An 18,200-nucleotide genomic window follows, 5' to 3' on the forward strand; every position below is an offset into this window, starting at 1 on the left:
GAAGGTTTTGAATGTAACTATTACAGATTGTTAGTCTGAATGTTCAACGAAGAATACTTTCAGGTCAAAATGTCTCTCTTCCCCATGAAAAAACATATATTAAGTCCCTAAATAATACCTTGGACCTTTCAGGTATAGGTTACATGAAAGTTTGTTTTTTTTCAACAGCTTTTTTTTTTTAGACTTTATGGACCCCAAAAAAATGCTTGGTTTTTTAATCAAGGGTCACTGCAGATATACAATTTCAAGTTGGCCAGCTATCATACAACTAATTTGCGTAGTTTCACAATTTAAGTTTTGGACAACTTTACTTGGGTAATCAAGCGGTTCTGATACAATTGGTGTCTAATTATTGCATTGTACAATTTAGGTGTATGCAATGTGCGAGCTCTCATAAGTCGCTATAGCAAAAGACTGTAGATTTGAAATAGCAAATCTGTGGTTGCTCTAATTGTCTCCATGCTGGTTTCTGATGTCATTTCTAACAATAATTTATGTATCATTTGTGGCACCCCTAAAAGGCCATAGCAGAGCACCAGGGCTCCGCAGAGCAATGGCTGAGATATACTAATATCTTTTATTTTTTGGTCATTCACTATTTTTATTTTTTAATAATACTTTTTAAATGTTGAGTCTATGTCTATCATAAGAAAATCACTTTTACCAAAACTAATTCTATATACAATATACATCTTTTTAGGGTTCCATTCCTAAAGGGTAAAAACTGAACCCTATTACTAAGACTTTGTTGTCTGTCCGTCTGTCTGTTTGTCTGTCTGTCGCCAGGCTGTATCTCAAGAACCGCTATAGCTAGACTTCAGAAATTTTCACAGATTGTGTATATCGCTATAGCAACAAATACTAAAAACAAAATAATATTAATATTTGAGGGGGCTCCCATACAACAAACATGATTTTTTTAGTCTTTTTTGCTCAATATCAATAATGGCAACAGGTAGGCACTTGACATTTTCACAAAGGTCTTAAATAAATGTGTACTTTAACAATTAATAATAATAATAATATTATTTAAATAAAATAAAAATTTAAGGGGGGTTCCCATACAAAAACACATTTTTGGCCTATTTTTGCTCTATAATGTACAGAATCCTTTGTGCACGAGTCCGACTCGCACTTTGCCGATTTTTAAATTTGTCTCCTATGTCGTGGGTATAAAGGTCCTGCGAGAGGTAAAATCTAAATGGCGTGGTCCGCGGTAAATTAAAAACGGCTCGTGTCAAACAAGCGAGACTAAAGCCCTTGACCCACTGTTCTATTACTGCTCTGCCGGTCTGAGTTTCGCTTTTCAATGGGAAAGATACAGTTTTAACCAGCTGTAGCGAGCCTTACGTACAAGTTCGCACGTCCGAAAAAATATAACCTGTTTACGGCTATTACATCAGCGCGTATAATCAGATCTTTTTATTATCCTTACCTTTATACGTACATCAAAATTCAATCCAATCAGATGAACAGGGTTAACAAACATTTTAAAACATAAAGAGGGAAATTTTGCAATATTTTTTCCCTTCTAATTTCAAACCTTGTAACTTACCTACTTCGTCATGTCGCTAATATAATATCTAGCTAGCTACTCCATAGAATTGTCATTTTAAAAGCTTTTATTTAACTTGCTCTGTATGTATGTTCGGGTGAAATCTTGGAATTAAATTTTCGAGTAGATATATTTAACCGATCGAGCTGAAATTTTGCAGGCACGTTTATTTTGGATGACAATACGTGATATTGTATGTGACATCACTCTAAATCCAATATGGCCGACCATCCAAGATGGCGAAATAGTTATTTTCTATGCAGTTCTACAATATGGATATTAAATGAAAGGGCTTTTTGAGAGTAACTCGAAAACGAATGTAATGTCATACTACATCCAATATGGCGGCTCATCCAAGATAGAGGTATAGTTATTTTTAATGCACTTCTGCAATATGGGTATCAAATGAAAGGGCTCATTGAGAGTAACTTGGAAACGAATGTAATGTCATTCTTCATCCAATATGGCGTTTCATCTAAGATATGGGAATATAGTTATTTTTAATGCACTTCTGCAATATGGGTATCAAATGAAAGGGCTCATTGAGAGTAACTCGGAAACGAATGTAATGTCATTCTACATCCAATATGGCGTCTCATCTAAGATATGGGAATATAGTTATTTTTAATGCACTTCTGCAATATGGGTATCAAATGAAAGGGCTCATTGAGAGTAACTCGGAAACGAATGTAATGTCATTCTACATCCAATATGGCGGCTCATCTAAGATAGGGGAATATAGTTATTTTTAAAGCACTTCTGCAATATGGGTATCAAACAAAAAGGCTTATTGAGAGTAAATTGAAAAGTCATGTCGTGTCCTGTCGTGCCGTGTCGTACGACACGACTCGTGTCGTATCGTGTCGTATCGTGTCTGTCGTGTCGTGTCCTGAATCCGGTCATTTTTGTTAGGTGATATTAAATTTTTTAGTCGTAAAATTAAGTACGATTCTTAAAAGAATTCAGTTAAGTTAATCAGATTTTAACAAATTCTTGAAACAAAACAAACTACTTACAATCAAGCAGACTCAAGGAATCTAGTCAGAGATTTAACTAAAAAACAAAAAATAAATTATAAGCAAAAAACTTTAAAAAAAAAAAGCTTTTATTTAAATACTTTAAAAATAAATTTGCCCTTAAAAATTCTAACTATTAAGTTATAACCTCAATATATTATACAATTTGCATTATAATAAAAGCTTGTCGCGAGACTTAACAATCTGTCAATATTTAATTACTTTAATAAAATAAAAAATATAATATCAGTTTACTGAGTTAAATTGGCATTTACTAGTTTATTATTAACAAAAAATCACGCGACAAGCTTTTATTATCATGCAAATTGTATAATATATTGAGGTTATAACTTAATAGTTAGAATTTTTAAGGGGAAATTTATTTTCTTCTTTTTAAAGTAAGTATTTAAATAAAAGCTTTTTTTCAAAAAGTTTTTTGCTTATAATTTATTTTATTTCGCAATAATTTTTCCGGTCCTAAAGCCGTTTCTGCAAAAAAAGACAGTTTTCAAATTGTTAGTATTTACTATTTACCCACTTCATCTACTCATGTCTTCAATTTAGCAAGACCAACTACGATATCGTGATTTTAGTAACTGATACAATTAATTAAGAAAAAGTTAAAGACTGCACTAATTACTTAATAATATAAGCTTGTTATGAGTAGCATAATTTAGTGTTAGAATGTTAGTTAAAACATACTATTTTTTATTTTCTTGTTTTGTAATTTAAAGTTTAGAAGATAATTTTGTTTACGTATAGTTAATGTATATTATTATAAACTTGTATTATTGTAAACTGTATTGATGAGCGCATCTCGCCGTCAAACATTAATTATTAGTTTGGCGAGATTTAAATTGTACTAACAATGATTATTATGTAATAAGTACAGTTGTATGAATAAATATATTTAAAAAAATCACAAAAATATTTGCATCCATACTAATATTATAAATGCGAAAGTGTGTCTGTCTGTCTGTCTGTTACCTCTTAACGCCCAAACCGCTGAACCGATTTAGCTAAAATTTGCCATGTAGATACTTTGAGTCCCGGGAAAGGACATAGGATACTTTTTATCCTGAAAAAATGTACGGTTACCGCGCGATAAACGAGTTTTGGCGCAACGGAGTTGCGGGCGTCATCTAGTATTAAATAATTGTGCCAAGTCGATATAAGTGGTTCCAAAAATTCAAATATTCTAACTACATATTTCAAGACGGAACCTTCTGAGTTCTGATTCTACACATACCAATTTTCTCTTACCAAAGTCTAAACACAAACTACCCCCTTATCTACACTTAATATCATTGTGACTATGAGCCATCGTTACATTAAGATATATGTATCATATGTATCATAATATAGATACTAGATGACCAACGCAACTCCGTCGCGCCAATATTCGCGTCTTTTTTCGGGATAAAAAGTATCCTAGGTCCTTTTCCGGCACTGAAAGTAATCTCCATACCAAATTTCAGTAAAATTGGTTCAACGGTTTGGGTGTGAAGAGGTAACAAACAGACAGACGCACTTTCGCATTTAAAATTGAAGTAGGTATGGATTCTTTGGCATCAAAATCAATTTTCTACCTTATCAAAGTAACTGAGAAATCCATGTTATGTTTGATTGTTTCGAATCTCCATAAACTGTATATAGCCTCGACGCGTCGGTAACGAGCGATAAGGTCACGATAAAAGTACGATCTGAATTGCTGAAATTACATCTTTCGATAATTATTGTTCCATACAATCAGATACACTACAATGTACCTTTGATATTGGTGTACATAATAAATACCACAAAGAATCTTTAGACGCGTACAACGCAGTGCCGAATTAATATATTTTTATAATATATCTTATATCTTTAAACGAGCAATTCTTATATGCTCCGTGCTCTAGTGTAGAATATGAACGCTATCACAGATAAATTATTATGTAAATACGCACATGCTTTCCATCAGGTTACCCGTATGATCTTTTGCCCCCTAATTTTATAAAAAACAATCCTACGACGATTTCAAAGACAAAAATGTACCCTTTTTATGGTCGTCTTGGCTGTAGCCTGTATTTACCAATAATGTGGCCCCAGAGCTAATATTGCATGTTAAGTGTTAACAGTAATTTATTTTTACAGTATCAAGTGGCACAGCTGTACTGTGTGGCGGAGGTGTCCAAAAATGAGACGGGCGGCGGCGAGGGAATAGAGGTCATCAAAAATGAACCTTTCAAAGACTACCCATTACTCGGTAAGTGGTTTTTTATCGTTAAATAAAAATAATGTAGCGCTGGTGCTCAGGGATTCTTTATTATTTACTTTATTTATGAATTACCTAGATATTGCCACGAAAAATCGCGGAACTACACTCTTTACCGAAATAAAACTATTGAAGTCCTTGATGTTGCCCGTAAATTCAAAATTCGCCGATCGTCGTACCATGGTTTTTGTCACAGAAAAAGTACTATTCTCGTAACGGGAATACTATTTACTTTTTAGGGTTCCGTACCCAAAGAGTAAAAATGGGACCCGTTTACCATCTATTACTAAGACTTCGTTGTCTGTCCGTCTGTCTGTCTCCAGGCTGTATCTCAAGAACCGCTATAGCTAGACTTCTGAAAATTTCATAGATTGTGTATATCTGTTGCCGCTATAACAACAAATACTGAAAACAAAAAAATATATTTAGGGGGGGCTCTCACACAAGTTACAACAAATGTGATTTTTTTGGCCTTTTTCGCTCTATATCAATAATGGCAAGAGGTAGGCACTTGAATTTTTCACACATTCTTTTGTTATATGTGTACTTTAATATTTAATAATAATATTTAAATAAAATAAAAATTTAATCCCAATTCCCATACAAAAAACACAATTTTTAGCCTATTTTTGCTCTGTATCGGTACGGAACCCGTCGTGCGCGAGTCCCACTCGCATTTGGCCGATTTTTCTGTGATAAAAATCATCCTGCATCCTTCCCCGGGAGTCAAAATATTTCCAGTAGTTCCAAACCTATCAAAATCAGCATAAGCGTACACCAACAAGCACACTTCAGCTAGTTCAACGCGTAACGAAAAGCTGCTGAATTGCAATTGGAAATCACTCGCCATGACGTTTTTTTAATTAGATTCTTCACGAAATCGGAAATGACCACATTTCAATTCATCAGGTTATGAATCGAAATCCCTAAAATCCCTCGCAAACTATGGCTTTCAAAATATTACGAAATTGTAATTAAGAACTATCAACTATGACATAGGTTTTAGAAACTAGAAAGTAGAAATTCGTAGGGCGTCTGTGTACCGCCACTGCCACTTGACACACAACGTTGTTTGAAGTGCATCGTCGACGCTACGAAAGATAAATAAGAAGAGGTTTCCTTGTCTTTTTGATCTATGCAGTTTATTCGTTCTTGTCTCAAAAGTTATCTATCTGGCAAGCACTTTTATAAGAACTTCTCAAATTACCTGCTTGCTTAGCATCATAGTAAAGATTTCCTTTTATATTTACTATGATGCTCATGCTAATGTCCTTTCCTGGGACAATCGGTACAGACTTATGGTACAGACAGACAGACACACAGACACACTTTCGCATTTATAACATTAAAATGGATATCAAAGCTATATTCGACAAAATGAAACGACACAGATTGTTTCTGTACCATAAAGATTTGTGCTGCCTACAGCAAAACAAAAATATTTTTTTTCTATGACAATATTATGTGTTTCCTAGAAAAGACTCCCACCAAAAACATAAATGTAAAAAAGGAGAGCCAAGTTCAATACAAACATTATGCTTGTCTATGGACTTCGCCGTAAAAAGAATGGAGATCTAATTTAGTGCCAAGTTCTATAGAAAATCGAAATATGTATTTATGTATTTATACCAAATAATATTATGAACAAATAATAAAGTATATTTCTTTACTTTATTGAATATCTACAACATATTGCTGTTATTTAAATAATGTGAGATCTTAAAGTAGATTAGATTTATGGCCAGTTTTCATTACATTAGTCATTTCATAATAACTATTGAACATTTTAATTCTGATAAAAAGGCCAAGTCAAATCTAATCTACTCTAAGATCTCACATAATTTGAAAACAGCAATAATTGTTATAGATATTCAATAAAGTAAAGTAATAAAGTAAATAATATGTAGACTTTATTATTTGTTCATAATGTTATTTGGTTCCTATAAATACATATTTCGATTTTCTATAGAACTTGGCACTAATGTAGATCTCCATTCTTTTTACGGTGAAGTCCATGGACAAGCATAATGTTTGTGTTGAACTTGGCTCTCCTTTTTTACATATTTTATATTTTTGGTGGGATATCATTACCTTTTGTAAAGAAAACATTCCGAGCAAGTGTAAATAACTAAATCTTCCCAGTTTAAACTTACATATTCGACAATAGTCACTCGCAACCTAAAGGGGCTATTTCACCTCTTCCTGATAAGTGTCGGATTTGCTATCCACAACTTATCTGACATATATATATACTTCATCTGTCAAATAAGTTGTGGATAGCCTATCCGAAACTTATCAGGAAGTGGAGAAGCAGCCCCTAAGGCTTGTGCGGATTTCAATGATTATATGCGTCATTCTTGGTAGCAAAGTCTTCTGGCGGATAAACCGGCATTCAAACCAAAAATCTACTATCCATGCCAAGATTGGTCATCTCCCCGTTAGATTTACCAGATTATTTCAGCTTCGTAGTTCGTTACATAACTGTACCGCAATATATTTTCCAAGTAGCTTGTATCTCTTCTTGACTCAATCCGTTCAGCGTTCTTTACCGCTTTAAACTTTCATTGGGACCTAATTGTCGAGAAATACTAATGGTGTGCCCCGATGGAACGCTTAATGCCGTTTAGATGACTTCCATCCAAACGGACGTACAATACGTACATTTTAAGTTACGCTTTGGAGTATCAACCGGCCATATTTTGCTAACGGGAGTTATCAAATATCAATAGACACCGTAACAATAAAAAAAATAAAGAAAAATACCCTAAAACGCTACTATCTATCGCTTATCAATTGAAAAGTTACAGTACCGAAACAAAAATCGCACTCATTTGACGTGTAAGTTGTAACTGATGAGGATAACATAATACACGAGCAATACAGAAATTATGATATTAATTTCTGTATTGCTCGTATTATGTTATCAATGGCCACGTAGTCTAGTAGGCGACACGAGCGCCGAGACGACTCTAAATAGCTCTATTGAAAATCAATTTCGACGCCCACAGACCACACAAATGTATCTGGATTCTGGCGTAAAGATCTCTATTCCCGTTAAAAAATATCCATAGTGGGTGTGTAAATTGGTGTAAATGGGGCAATTATGAGTAGATTACTTTCTATCCTAAGATTTTGTAGATTAGTTCAATAAAGACACCTGTGTTTCACTTCCATTTCCCTTAGGGTTTCATATTAAGTTTTATTCCGGAATATTATGACAAAAAACGGATGCACCTCTAATAAAATGTTACAAAAATTTTCTTAGTTCAGATCTGCTAATCTAAATAAAAACACGGTAGAACTCACATGTCCCAAATATCAAAAATAATTTTAGGTGTGCTAATTAAAAATATTTGGAAAAATAAAATTTTATGGTGAACTAGCTGTTGCCCGCGACTTCGTCCGCGTGGACTTCAGTTTATAGCGCGCGATGTCAACAAAATTGGTGTCAAAAGCTTTTATAAAAAAAACCTGGTACCCCTTAAATCAATACAGCTGTGCAGTGTGCACACAATAAGTACTTTATTTTTTTATATTAAACTTTATATTTTATGCCAAATTTTAAAGCTTATTTAGCCCCCCAATTACACAACTTTACCCATAAACTATTTATCATTGATAGGTTTAGCCCCAATTTCACCAACGTCTGTTAGTATTAACAGCTTGTTAAAATGTCCTGTCTTCTCTTTCATTCGTATGAAAAACGAAACAGCTAACGTGTTACTAATTCGAGCATTAACTTTAACAGTCGTTGGTGAAATTTGGTCTTAAGGTTACGTCACTGCCTGCACAGATAAAGTACTGAGTTATTTAATACCGTAGAATAGATATAACAATCGAAAAAAATCGAGACTTAAATGTAAGATGATACCACCTCTTATAGAAAGACTTGAGCAAGCGTCAGCGCGATGTAGAAGACGCACGGCGCCATCTATTATGAATTTTTTGAACAAATTTACGACCCTTACAACCTTTTTTTCCAGTAAAAAAGTAGCCTATGTCCTTTCTCAGGCTTTAGACTATCTGTATACAATTACAATCGGTTCGGTAGTTTTGGCGTTTGGCGTGAAAGCGAGACTGACAGACCGACAGACAGACAGAGATACTTTCGCATTTATAATATTAGTATAGATTATGTGCACACTGCACAGCTGTTTTTGGGTATTTTGATTAATTAAGGGCCGCGCTACACCGGAATGGCAGCGGCGAGGCGAGCACTTTCAGCGCTGCCATTCCGGTGTAGCGCGGCCCTATGAGGGGTACCACTTACCAGGGTTTTAAAAAGTTTTTAATTTTGACACAAATTTTGTTGACACCGCGCGCTATAAACTAAAGTCCACGCGGACGAAGTCGCGGGCAACAGCTAGTTATGAATAAAAACAATAATATATAATAAAGTAAGTATGATTAGTTCTGTTACAATAATGAAGTAAAAAATAAAACGCCATCTGTTTTCATATATTAGAATTAAAATGTTGATTGCATTGATATATTTTCTGGATGGAATATAGGCCAACACGGTACACTCGAACTCCTTAGAAATGCAGTAGGAGTTCTATAAGATAAGATAGATTGATTATTATTATACCAAGTGATAATATTATTCAACATAATATTCTAACGTATTAAAAACTATAAACAAAAACATAATAACTACTAAGTATGATTAGTTCTATGTTACAATGAAGTAAAAATAAAACGCCATCTGTTGAATCGTATTAGAACTAAAATGTTCATTGCATCGATATATTTCTGGATTTTTTATAATATTATACATAAAATATATTTAAGATTTATGAAATATTATTTTAATACACATCCAAGACCCAGGAACATTGAAAACTTTTTGTTCCGCCTGCGGGACTCTAACCCAGGACCCCCGGGATGAGCGCTGGCCACGCGCAATGCGAATTCATTTTCATCGATATTTTCATGGAAATAAGATATTTTCCCACATCAAAATGTAGCCTATGTCCTTTCGCAGACTCTAGAATAACTGTGTACAAAATTTCATTGCAATCGGTTCAGTAGTTTTGGCGTGATTTATAATATTAGTATAGAAGTATAGATTACAGGTAATAAATAAATAAATTCTTAAGTTTTATTGTTTTGTTATAAAAATAATTCTTTACTTGAGCGATGCACATAAATCATATAACCATACCACCAACAAATTAATAATAATTTTATTAAAATTCGTATGCGGCAAATCTTTACCTTATTTGGCAAGTCAAGAATAGTAGAACGCAGGTCGAGCAAACTAGCCCACCGAGGATCTATTAATTCTGCGGCCTACGCGGCTTACTCCCAATTCCCAAACTCTTATACAGCGAATCTGGTCCAATCTTCATCTTAATTTTTCCATGTTAAGTAGTCCCTAAAATAAGCAGGTCGATGTCTGTCAGTACGAATATCGACGTTAAGGACATTAAAATAACATTCATATCAGCGCGCCTTGTACAGTGGCTGTTACGCGCTTGCCGTGTGCCTTGATAATAGAAAATAGGAGTAAAAACATTTTGTTTTTATAGTGTCCGACCGAAACTGATTTTTTAGCCGAAACCGAAACCGAACTTTCGACCTTACCCTCAGTTTCGACCGAAACCGAAACCGAAACTTGGTAAAACATTTAAAATTACGATTATTTACTGAAATTTATTGATTCTTAACATAAATTACAACTTTTTTAACTAAAGAAAATTACCACATAGAACTTTTTACTATTTGCGACATTTCTTAAAATAAATATTATTAATCTTAGACTCGAATATGAATAGAAACTTTTTTGTACTATATTCTGTTTTTTATACAATTTCAAGTAGGTGCGATTTCACTTAAGAAATAGAATGCGCTTAGTGTACATACTAAATTGGTTCTAAACGTAATATAAACGCGTTTATAGCACCAAATTGCATTTCACCAACACAACATTCACAGCAAATACGAGTTTTATAAACTTCATAACATCCGTTAAAGTCCTGTCAGTGTAGTGTCATGGCGAATCGACAATCATTTAAGACGTGACATCATCTAAAAATGTCAAGATGACAGTTTTGATAGATATGCGTTTGGGTAGTTTATGTATCGTTTCTTGCTTTTTTGTTGATAAAATAACGTAATTAGACTTCAAAATTATAAAACAATGTGAAATCATCGCGTGACGTCAAATAAACTTAGATTAAGAGAAGATTATGAAATCCATTTGAAACAAAACGAGATTTACATCCCCGGAGGAACGCGTTTAACGAGAACTAAGTTTTTTCTAACGAAGTTGTGTGATTTGTCAAATCCTCCCTTAGACATTAACGACGTACTACTGAAAACACAATCAATTGCAGTATATTATTTTTATGGGAAGCATAGACACGACCGCGGTCGAAGTTCAAAACGAAATAACTAAGCAAACTTGCAGTTGACGTCACATTTTTTTTTTGACTCAGAAGGCGTTTTGCCAATAAACCTGAAAAATATACTGAGGGCTGCAAGAGTGAAGCTTACGGAGAAGTGGGCTAGGTAAGATTCTAGCAGGGTAGGAACGGTCTAAGAGATTTCGTGTTCATAGTTAAAAGTTAATTATAAATATTTAAAACGCGTGGTCAAAGGAAAAGAGTGAGGCGAGATAAATCTCTCAAGATATATCCTAATAAATCCTATAATCTCACAGTCAAACAAAATTCTAAAGTAAATAAAGTTCATACACAATATTATAATCAATTTATCATAGCATTTACTAAATCGTTTGTTTAGGAAACATTGTTAAAAAAGCACGTAATATGCCAACAATTATTTATATTAAGTAAGCCTGCATTTGTCGTAGAAATATTATTCAATAATATAATTTCGATGACAAGTTTAGAGTTTAGACTATTTAATGAAAATAAAACGAAGTGCTAATTTTTGATTTGGGACTAATCTGGAAAACATTATCTCAAAACACGATTAAATAGACGGTGGCGAACTGAGCCGGGGCCTCACTGGCAAGCTGCTGCGAAGTTTACATGAGAATAATGGAAAGTTGACCTGGTGCTGCAGCATCACCTGGTAATCAATAGGATATCCAATTCCTCGCCAACTTAGAGCAGAGGTTTCGTGTTTGGGCTCATTTTAATTGCGACAACCAGTAAAAAGTAGATAAAGTATTTACATGCTGCTGCTGCAGCATCACCTGGATTCTATAGGAACCGAGCTTCTTATGAACCCAAAGTGGAGGTTTCATGTTTGGGCTCATATTAACGGCCTCATCGAAAAGGACATTGATAGAATATGGTAATCATGAGAATATGATTGTGTTAAAAGGAATTATTCTGCACTATTTAAACCAACACAAGTTTAAAAAGTATGAAATAAAATTAAATTAAGAAATTTAAAAAAACCTCCGCCAAAACAACTTTAAAAAGTAATGAAATAATTTTTAACTGCCTTTAAGTTCAAATAATTCCTAACTTGTGTAAAGTAATATTTTAGTCCATAATTGTTGTCAAGGTGTGTCGGGGGACCGCTAATGATGTTTGATTTCGCATAACAAGTTTAAGGATCAATTCACAGCGATCTGAATCGAGATAGGTAATCAGCGACTTGGAGGTTATAGGTTGTAGTTTACTTGGCGGTCCCCCGACACACCGTGACAACAATGGGGATTGTCCATTTTTTTTTTAATTTTGCTCATTACAAAAACATTTCGAGGAATAAGGTCAGTGATCGTTTTTCTGTATATAAACGAAAAAAATACCCATTAGTTACTTATATTTTTGAATAAATATGTTTAACCTTTGTTTGACCTTCAATGGCGTTAAATTAGCAATAAATTCGACCAACATTACGTTTCGAACTTTTGGTAAGCTTCTCGTATCAGCTTTCACATAATGAGAACTTGCATTTGACGAACCAGCCATTATAAATAAGTTTGAAAGGAAAAAACATACTGCAGAGGTCAATTATTGGCCGCCGATGATGACGTCAGAGCGAAACTTTAAAAAAATTTTGAGAAAAAACTAGCCAATGAATTTCAAAATTATTTAATTTATATTCTTAAAATACCCTATTTTAACGAAAAAAATATAAAAAGTACATGTGATTTTTTTTGGACAATGCCCATTATGGACTAAAATATTACTTTACACAAGTTAGGAATTATTTGAACTTAAAGGCAGTTAAAAATTATTTAATTACTTTTGTTTTGGCGGAATTATTTAATTACTTTTGTTGGTGAAAGTTGTTTTGGCGGAGGTTTTTTTAAATTTCTTAATTTAATTTTATAAATTGAAACAAAGGGGGCGCTAAAACATACTATTTTGTTCTCCAAGTGGGCAGTAGACAAAATAAGTTTGGGAACCTCTGATCTAAATTCTATGCTAAAATAATTATAATATTGGGATTTGGGACAGACAGCTTATGTAGTGATTTTGCTATTTCGTGTAGATTACTACGTTTCTGCTTCCTAGAGGTGATCATAAGCAGATTGAAATTGTAAGCAGTGTTGTCTAGTATGACCTATATTAAAATATCATTGGAAAAGACGACGATTGTAATGACTATGAATTATTTCTGTGCTATGGCTAATGAAGGCTTTTGCTGTAGCTTCCACAACGTCACGGCCCGTCACGGCCGAGACTGTCGTCACGAACGTTAAAAGTATTTATTGTGGTTTAGTTATATTTTGGTTATATTTTAGTTATATTTTTTACGAGGGAGAGCCATGCTTCGGCACGAATGGGCCGGCTCGACCGGAGAAGTACCACGTTCTCACAGAAAACCGGCGTGAAACAGCGCTTGCGCTGTGTTTCGCCGAGTGAGTTTACCGGAGGCCTTCACTTTTGTATGGGCAAGGGCCCGAGCGTCACGAGTTTCCCCCCTAAAGTATTATCACTTATTTTTGTTACACACTGTATAATACTACTGTAGAACCTTTCTATAGTGGCTTATGGCTATATTGTACATTATTCGTTCAAGCCCCATAAGAGCACCGGTGATCGCGACAAGAATAGAATACAATAGCATTTCCAAGAATCCGCGATCAAAGGATTAAACCAAGCGTGCTGACTGCTGATAGAGCCTGCGTGTGCTTTGTCTTCCATAATCCATATTTCCATACTTACATGGACGAATTATACAATACTAAGGGCCTGTTTCACCACTTTCTGATATAGTGCATAATAGGCTATTCACAACTATTTTGACAGATTCTCCATTGATCTGTCAAGTTAATTGGTGGATAGTCTTATCAGGAAACAGGCCCTTAATATTATAAATGGGAAAGTGTCTCTGTCTGTCTTACGCCCTAACCGCTGAACCGATTTTGCTGAAATTTAGTATGTAGATATTTTGAGTCCCTGGAAAGGACATAGGATACTTTTATCCCGTAAAAATGTACGGTTTCCGCTCGATAAACGAATTTGGGCCAAACGGAGTCGCAGACGCCATTTAGTACATAATATAGTCGAATTTCTCTGGAAGAAGACATTTTCGCTTACTAAACGCTTGATTTTTTCATGAACACATCACATACGGATGTATATTAGGCTTACTCACAAGAGCACTGAGATGTTTGGCCAGTTTACACAGATGTTGTAATATTTAGATAGGTGCTGTACAAAGTCCTCAGTTTTAAACCCGACCTTGCATTAAAAACAGTAAATTTATTGTTGCTCGTTAATTTTAATAATATAAATAATAAACATTACACAAATAATAAACTTGCGAAAAATACTTAAGTATACGTTTGTAATAATTTTAATGCATTGTTTGTAAAAATATTCAAAACATTATATTATTTTATTTTGACTTTTGAGGTATTTTGTGCGGTCGAAGTGGCGGGAAACTCATAATTTTACAAAAAGTCATTTTAATTTTTTTTTTTTGCCTCTCTAGCCAGATACATAATACATATTTAATGAAAATAATTAAGATTTTCTTAGTCTATATTTTGATTGTAGTTTGTTTTGTTTCAAGAATTTGTTAAAATCTGATTAACTCAAGTTTCAGCATAGTTGTAGTGGTTGTATGAGATCATTGGTCAATAAAATGTATGTTACGCTATAGCCTATAACTATTATTAAGGCCCAGTAGTCCCGAAAATAAGCAGGTCGATGTCTGTCAGTACGAATATCGACGTTAAGAGCCCATATGACCCTAACTTGACTACACACTTTAACCTAGATCTCAAAATCTGTAAGGTCTAGAAAACTGATTTTTTGACACAAGTTACTTCAGTTCATAAAGATTAAATGCTCAAGACGAAAACACGATTACTCAAAAAATGCTCGATAGTTTCTTTTTTACAAAAAACCTTGTTTTAGACACATTTTTGCTTGGATCTTCGAAGTTTGCTGTCTTTTCTTTAATATTTTTTAATATCTAAAAAGGTATTGATAAAACTTAAATTTGCTCAAAACACTTTTTTCATAATCATTATAGTTCGTCTTTTATTCAAGTAAAACTAACTCGGCGATGATTCCGCGCCGTCCTTTTTCACCTGGCATATGAAAGACGGGCGTGAGTGTGAAGAGAGAAGGACGATGTTTGATATTTAGAGTCAGGTGAGCTCTTAAGTACATTAAAATGACATTCATATCAGCGCGCCTTGTACAGTGGCTGTTCCGCACTCGCCGCGTGCCTTGGTAATAGAAAATAGGAGTAAAATCCTTTCGTTTTTACTATTACACAAATCAAATATATCAAATCGTTTACGTTAGTTTACGACACATAATACTACATTTTTTGTTTTTTCTACAAAGTGTGTAATTTAGCCATTATTATTTTTAACAAAAAATTAAAACCGACTTCCAAGGTAAAAATAATAATAATATGAACTAAAAAGTATTAAATAACTCTTACTCTATAATAGTGCCTTTTTCAGAATTCGCCTAAATCTCAACTAATTCTGTACATACTATAGTCTTCATTATTTGAAGTCGGTACCAGCTAACTTTATCGTGAGTTCAGTCAATGTCAGAATATCTGAAGCTTTTGGGACTCTGGTTATGGTTATAGTTAAGGCTAACTTTAACTTTAACCTTGACCACAGAATTTGACAGATGACAGCTGGTCCGACAAGGCTTTAAATGGACGTGGGCGGGGGCGCTGCTGGTAAGGGAGAAATGTAAAAAAAATCGTTTTTGTGTGATGACAGCGTTAGTTCCTTTTTTCGCCACGTTCATTTAAAGCCTTGTCGAGCTCAAGGTTATCGTTAAATATGGCGTCCATGATTGACTTAAATAACCAAAGATTTGAAATTTTGCATTGTAGTTAAAGTTATAGTTAAAGTTGCAGTTATAGTTAAAGTGAGTTGGTGCAACACATCCTTAGTCATGAAATAATATAGTCATGAAATATTAAATGGAAAATAATGGAAAGTCCTTCTCAATATTTTTATATTACAAAATATACTCCTAGTTTCAACCTTTTGATCTTTTGCGTGTACCTAAATTATAAAAAAATACGTTGCAATTAAAGTTTTTACAACTTAAAACCTTGTAAAAGACGTAAACGGATTGTTTAGGTTTGTTAGTCACAAATCACAATATACACAAACAATGGCATCATTTCAAATTATTATTTCGTCAATATTGTTGTGATGAGTGATGAGTGATGACTGACGAATGACGAAAGCAAGACATATTAATTGTGTACAAGTGTGCAAGAAGTAGCACTTCCTACTTCTTAAAACATATAATATTTCATTGTAAAGAATAAAGGAGAATGGTATAATTGGGACCGTCCACCAACAACATTTTTGTATAGGACATTTTAATTATTTGAATAACTCAAAATAAAGTAGATTTTAATTTTTTTTTTATTACTTTCCTAATTAACTATTCACTTCATAATTTCGCGAGTCGCGAGTCGCAACGCATAATATATATTTTTAACCCCCGACAAAAAAGAGGGGTGTTATAAGTTTGACGTGTCTGTCTGTCGGTCTGTCTGTCTGTTTGTCTGTGTGTATCATCCGAGGCATCGTAGCGTCCAAACGAGTGGACTGATTTTGATCTAGTTTTTTTTGTTTGAAAGCTGACATGATCGAGAGTGTTCTTAGCTATAATTCATCATCATCAGCCTGCTTATAGTCGTTTGATGGGTTTTATATTTCATTCTAGTTGTGAATATACAATATACGTATACACATAATAATGGAAAGTTGACCTGGTGTTGCAGTATCACCTGGTAATTAATAGGATATCCAACTCCTCGCCAACTTAGAGCAGAGGTTGCGTGTTTGGGCTCATTTTGATTGCGACAACCAGTAAGAAACACTAAATATTTACATGCTGCTACTGCAGCATCACCTGGATTCTATAGGAACCGAGCTTCGTATGAACCCAAAGTGGAGGTTTCATGTTTGGGCTCATATTAACCGCCTCATCGAAAAGGACATTGATAAAATATGGTAATCATGAGAATATGATTCTGTTGATAGGAATTAATATTCTGCACTATAACCAACACAAGTTTAAAAAGTATAAAATAAAATTAAATTAAGAAATTTAAAAAAACCCCCGCCAAACAACTTTAAAAAGTAATGAAATAATATTAACTGACTTCAAGTTCAAATAATTCCTAACTTGTGTAAAGTAATATTTTAGTCCATAATTGTTGTCAAGGTGTGTCGGGGGACCGCTAATGTAGAAGTTTGATTTCACAATATTATAACAAGTTTAAGGATCAATTCACAGTGGACTGAATCGAGATAATCAGCGACTTGGCGGTTGTAGGTTGTAGTTTACTTAGCGGTCCCCCGACACACCGTGACAACAATTATGGACTAAAATATTACTTTACACAAGTTAGGAATTATTTGAACTTGAAGTCAGTAAATATTATTTCATTACTTTTTAAAGTTGTTTGGCTGGGGTTTTTTTTAAATTTCTTAATTTAATTATATATAAGATGAGTATAGGCCACTTTCATTTGCCGCCCCTATGTTCGAAGTCTGCCGCCATCCTAGGACGCCATAGGACACTGCCGCCCATAGGCCTTGACCTATGCTGTCTATACATAATATATCCAGAGCTGAATAATGATAAGCGTCCTTATTTAGATTCAATTCCTAACGTTTTAACCAGCCTCCTTTACGTGCAAGAAGATTTTGCTTTCAAGTAAAATCATCTTATATATAATTAAATTAAGAAATTTAAAAAAACCCCCGCCAAACAACTTTAAAAAGTAATGAAATAATATTAACTGCCTTCAAGTTCAAATAATTCCTAACTTGTGTAAAGTAATATTTTAGTCCATATTTGTTGTCAAGGTGTGTCGGGGGACCGCCAAGTAAACTACAACCTACAACCGCCAAGTCGCTAATTATCTCGATTCAGTTCGCTGTGAATTGATCCTTAAAACTTGTTATGTGAAATCAAACATCTACTTATGCGGT

General features: G+C 34.0%; 1 protein-coding gene across 1 annotated transcript in view; it reads left to right on the forward strand.

Moving 5' to 3' along the window:
- LOC121727842 (phosphatidylinositol transfer protein alpha isoform) overlaps positions 1-18,200 on the forward strand; it is a 34,413-nt gene that overhangs the window by 803 nt on the left and 15,410 nt on the right. The window contains exon 3 of the mRNA XM_042115868.1: positions 4,708-4,819. Within this exon, the coding sequence (XP_041971802.1) occupies positions 4,708-4,819 (112 nt within the window). The remainder of the gene's footprint in view (positions 1-4,707; positions 4,820-18,200) is intronic.

The sequence above is a fragment of the Aricia agestis genome, chromosome 6 (genome assembly GCF_905147365.1).
Source record: "Aricia agestis chromosome 6, ilAriAges1.1, whole genome shotgun sequence".
Taxonomy (NCBI): Eukaryota; Metazoa; Arthropoda; class Insecta; order Lepidoptera; family Lycaenidae; genus Aricia; species Aricia agestis.